The sequence below is a fragment of the Urtica dioica genome, chromosome 1 (assembly GCF_054948205.1).
Source record: "Urtica dioica subsp. dioica isolate 48M chromosome 1, U.dioica_male_clone48M_v1_H2, whole genome shotgun sequence".
NCBI classification, from domain to species: domain Eukaryota; kingdom Viridiplantae; phylum Streptophyta; class Magnoliopsida; order Rosales; family Urticaceae; genus Urtica; species Urtica dioica.
The window spans coordinates 19,875,575-19,880,364 of NC_142756.1; the positions used below are offsets into that span (position 1 = coordinate 19,875,575).

Below are 4,790 nucleotides of genomic sequence, written 5' to 3' on the forward strand. Positions count from 1 at the left end.
GCTAGCTTTGGGATTAGCTTGATATCGTGCACACACACCTACAGAGTAGGCTATATCTGATCGGCTGGCAGTGAGGTAGAGGATACTACCAATGATACTCTTGTAGACGCTTTGATCAACAGATTCTCCATGCTCATCCTTAGTAAGTTTAATATGAGTAGCGGCGGGGGTCCGCTTGTGAGAGGATTTTTCCACGCCAAACTTCTTCACTAAGTTTTTAGCATATTTACTTTGGGAGATAAAAATAGCATCATTCATTTGCCTAATCTGAAAGCCCAGAAAATAATTAAGCTCACCAACCATACTCATCTCAAATTCAGACTGCATTTGTTGAACAAAAAGATCCACCATCTTGTTAGACATTCCTCCAAAAACGATATCATCAACATAGATCTGGGCTATCATGAGGTTGCAATCCTCCTTCTTTATGAACAATGTTTTATCTATTCCACCTCTAGTATAACCATTCTGCACAAGGAACTGAGTTAGTCTTTCATACCATGCCCGAGGAGCCTGCTTAAGGCCGTAGAGAGCTTTTCTGAGTTTGTAGACAAGTTGAGGAGAGCTGGGATCAACAAAGGCTTTAGGTTGGGCCACATAGACTTCCTCATTCAAGTACCCATTGAGAAAGGCACTTTTAACATCCATCTGGAAACGTTTGAAGTGCAGATGGCAGGAGATGCCAAGCAAGAGTCTGATGGCTTCAAGTCTCGTAACAGGGGCAAAGGTTTCATCAAAGTCCACACCTTCCACCTGTGTATAACCATGCGCCACAAGTCTAGCTTTGTTTCGAGTTATATTGCCATCCTCATCAGATTTATTTTTAAATATCCATTTGATTCCAATGACATTCACATTGTCAGGTTTAGGAACTAGGTCCTAGACTTCATTTCTTTCAAACTGAACAAGTTCCTCTTGCATAGCAATCACCCAATATTCATCATCAATAGCCTCATTCACATTTTTAGGTTCAATCTTAGAGACAAAACAAAGATTACCAATCATTTACCGATAGTTTACAGGGGGTTTTTGGCGAGTCCTCACTCCTTCACTAATTTCCCTAATCACCTCATGAACAGGATGATTTTTCTTAATTCTTGTAGAAGGAATTCTTTGTTCAGTCACAGGAGGAGACCCTTCATCTGGAACAATATCGCTCACTTTGTCATCAGCATCTGTCCCGTCATTAGTGCTTCCAGAAGAGATGTCGTCCAAAGAGTTCTCAGCATCTGTCCTGACATCTGTGTTACTAGGAAAAACTTCATCTTCATCATTAGTACTGTTAGTAACATCATGATCATCGTTTACCACCACATTTATGGATTCCATCATAGACTTGGTACGTTTGTTAAAGACACAATAGGCCCGGCTATTTCTAGAGTACCCAAGAAATATACCTTCATCACTTTTAGGATCAAATTTACGTCGAGGATCCCTGTCAGCCACGATATAACAAACATATTCAAATACATGGAAGTATTTCACATTTGGCTTTCTCCGCCTCCATATTTCATAGTGAGTGATAGAAGAACCTGGACGAATAGTAACTCTATTATGAATATGGCAAGCAGTATTGAGAGCTTCAGCCCAAAAATGTGCTGGAATGTCTTTGGCCAACATCATCACTCTGGCCATTTCTTGAAGGGTTCGATTTTTCCTTTCTACAATTCTATTTTGTTGTAATGTGATGGGAGCTGAGAAATCATGAGCTATCCCTTCTGCAGTACAAAACTTAGCAAAGCTCATATTCTCAAATTCCTTCCCATGATCACTCCGTATTCTGACCACCTTGCCGATGCTTTCTCCTTTTTCTCTCTGAACCTTCTTACATAAAGCTTCAAAACCAGCAAAAGTGTCAGATTTCTCACGGATAAAATCAACCCAAGTATACCTGGAGTAGTCATCCACACACACAAACACGTATCTCTTCCCTCCAAGACTCTCGACCTGCATCGGTCCCATCAGATCCATGTGGAGAAGTTCCAGAACACAAGAAATGGTAAGATGTTGCACCATCTTGTGAGACTTCTTGACCTGTTTCCCAACCTGACATTCACCACAGATTCTTCCTTCAACAATCTTTAGATTGGGGACACCGATAATGGCTTTCTTAGAAACAATTTTCTGCATGCTTGAGATTCCAATGACCAAGCTTTTGATGCCACAGCTTGGTTTCGTCAACCTTGGTCATGAGGCAGTTGTTGGACTGAGTGTTTGGAACGGGAGACCACATGTAGCAGTTATCACGAGATCTGGTTCCTCGCACAAGTTCATCATGTTCCTCATTTACCACCACACACTTATCACGAGTAAAGTTGACACGTAAATTCATATCACAAAGCTGACTAATACTGATAATATTAGCAGTAAGACCTTCTACCAACAAAGCATCAGTCAAGCAAGACATACCAGGATAGTTTAGCTGACCTTTACCCACAATTTTGGCTTTCACTCCATCTCCGAAGGTAACATGGAAGTTAGAGTAAGGTTTCATGTTGGTCAGGAAGGTATGATCACCCGTCATGTGGCGAGAGCAACCACTATCGAAGTACCAGTCACTACCGGTGGACGCACTCAGAGACGTGTAAGCAATGTTGGCATGGTAGGACGTGTCTTTTACTCTCCATTCCAGCCGAGTAGAAGATTATCGGCGAGGAAGAGTATTTCTGTGAATGAACTTATGCTGATGGATATTTCTCCCATATAGGCGATAGCAAAGAGGTCGAATGTGGCCCCTTCTACCACAATAATGGCAGACCCAACGAGGTCTGTTGACAAGAGACCTGGTTGGTCCAGAAGGATGTCGCTGATGAGGATCTTGAAACTTGTCATTACCAGATGGTTGAGGCATGTTTCGTGACATCTGGCTAGTATGCTTTTGGGGAACAAAAGTAGTTTGGGATGATGAAGCACCGTGAGTATATCCAAGCCCCTTCATGTTCTTTGCAGGTTTACAAATGGTGAGGATTTTGTCAAGGTTGTTGGTGCCGGAGTTCAGCATCCTGACAGATTTAGGTATCTGATCCAGCTCTCCATTTAGCCGACTGACTTCCCTTTTTAGATTCACAATGGTTTCTAGGAGCCTTGCCTTGTCTTCAGACAGGGTGAGAATAAGAGCACTCTGTTTGTCGAGAATCTGGGACTCCTCAATCCATTTGGTGTGCAAAGTATTGTATGCATCGTTCATGGCATCGTCAGATAGTTCCTCATCTAGACCATATTTATGAGAGCATTCACCAATCTCATTAGTAGATTCATGAGTATGGATAGAAGCAGTAAAAACCACAAAGTTACTTATCTGGTCTGTGTCGCTATCTTCATCTTCTCCATCCGATAGAGTGGCGTTGTACCCCATTTTCTGTTTCTTGAGGAAGTTAGGACACTCCTTCTGAATGTGTCTGAAACCTTCACATTCATGACATTGAATACCTTTCCCCTTTCCGGAGCATTCACCACCTTTACTGTTCCTGTGAAGATTAGCATTCTTTTGGAATCTTTATTGAAAATTGTCCTTAACATCTTGCGAGACATTCTTCCCATTCATCTGATTGAGTCTCTTCATAACCCTGCTATAATTTTTTGCAAGCATAGCTATAGTATCGTCAATGTCATTGTCAGAATCCGAGTATACCTGATCCTTTTGTTCATGAGTAGAGCTTTTGAGGGCCATCCCTTTGTGTTTCTTCTCCATCTTGGGCAGAGAAAGCTCAAATGTCATGAGAAATCCCATGAGTTCATCAAACTTCCGAGTTTTAAGGTCATGGACTTCTTCAATAGCCGTGATCTTCATTTTGAATCTTGGACTTAAAGCCCTCAGAGTTTTCCGAACAAGATCTTCATCGGTCATGGGTTTCCCAAGAGAGTAGGATTCGTTAGCAAGGTCTCGGATGGGAACATTGAACTCAGCAACTGATTCATCTTCGAGCATAGTGAGAGCTTCGAAGTTTGTTGTGGGATACTGCAGCTTCTGCTCACGCACTTTTGTGGTTCCCTCATAGGCAACAACAAGAATTTCCCAGGCTTTTTTGGCACTTGTGCATGTATTTATAAGCCTGAAAACATTTTTATCAACCCCGTTAAAAATGGCATTGAGTGCACAAGAGTTACCCAGAGCTGCGTCATCTTCAGTAGGGGTCCAGTCCTTCTCGGGTTTTGGACCTGTAGGGGCTCCCTTGTCATCAACAGTAACTGGGGCTTGCCACCCGTGTATCACAGCCTTCCAAGTTCTGTTGTCGAAGGATTTCATGAAGGCCCTCATGCGGGATTTCCAGTAACCATAGTTGGTTCCATCGAGTACAGGAGGGCGATTGACTGAACCTCCCTCTCTGGAACTATCCATATAAAACCTAGAGACTATTACCACCAGTGAATACCTAGTCAGGGACTCCCCCTGAATTTGAGCTCCGTCTCAATTCCACCCTTCGAGCAACCGCCTGGCTCGGATGACTTTCAGTCTTCAGCTGTTCGTGAATCTTCAATCACGCGAACACAAAACCCAACTCTCACAGACACTCAATCTTTGTGGAATAGTGTTTGAGAGAATACACCGCTATTAACAAAACACAAAGCCTCTCAGTCCGCCGGTCTTGCACGTCTAAGAGCTCTAAGTGTTTTATCAAAAGCATCAAGGCTGCTAAGGGGGAGCGCATGGCTTTTATAGCAGCTTCACAAGCCTGGAAGTAAATCTAGGGTTTCCTTACCCAGCCTCAAATGAATATCACATAATCAAGTCACCAGCGAGGCAATTATCTTGCAATGAAGACAGCAGCGAGGTAAATATCTTACAATGA

At 42.7% G+C, this 4,790-nt stretch overlaps 1 protein-coding gene across 1 annotated transcript; it reads right to left on the minus strand.

Annotated features, from left to right (window-relative positions):
• Nucleotides 1-3,458: 3,458 nt before the first annotated feature.
• Nucleotides 3,459-4,339, minus strand: LOC149407727 (uncharacterized). Its single transcript, XM_089621653.1, has 2 exons — nucleotides 3,896-4,339; nucleotides 3,459-3,467 (listed from the first exon to the last, which is right to left on the minus strand). The coding sequence occupies exons 1-2, from the start codon at nucleotides 4,337-4,339 to the stop codon at nucleotides 3,459-3,461; spliced, it is 453 nt and encodes a 150-aa protein (XP_089477779.1).
• Between the last annotated feature and the right edge of the window lie 451 nt (nucleotides 4,340-4,790).

Coding starts and splice junctions, on each gene's coding strand:
- LOC149407727 (XM_089621653.1), bottom strand. CDS start 4,339: ATGGATAGTTCCAGAGAGGGAGGTTCAGTCAATCGCCCTCCTGTACTC.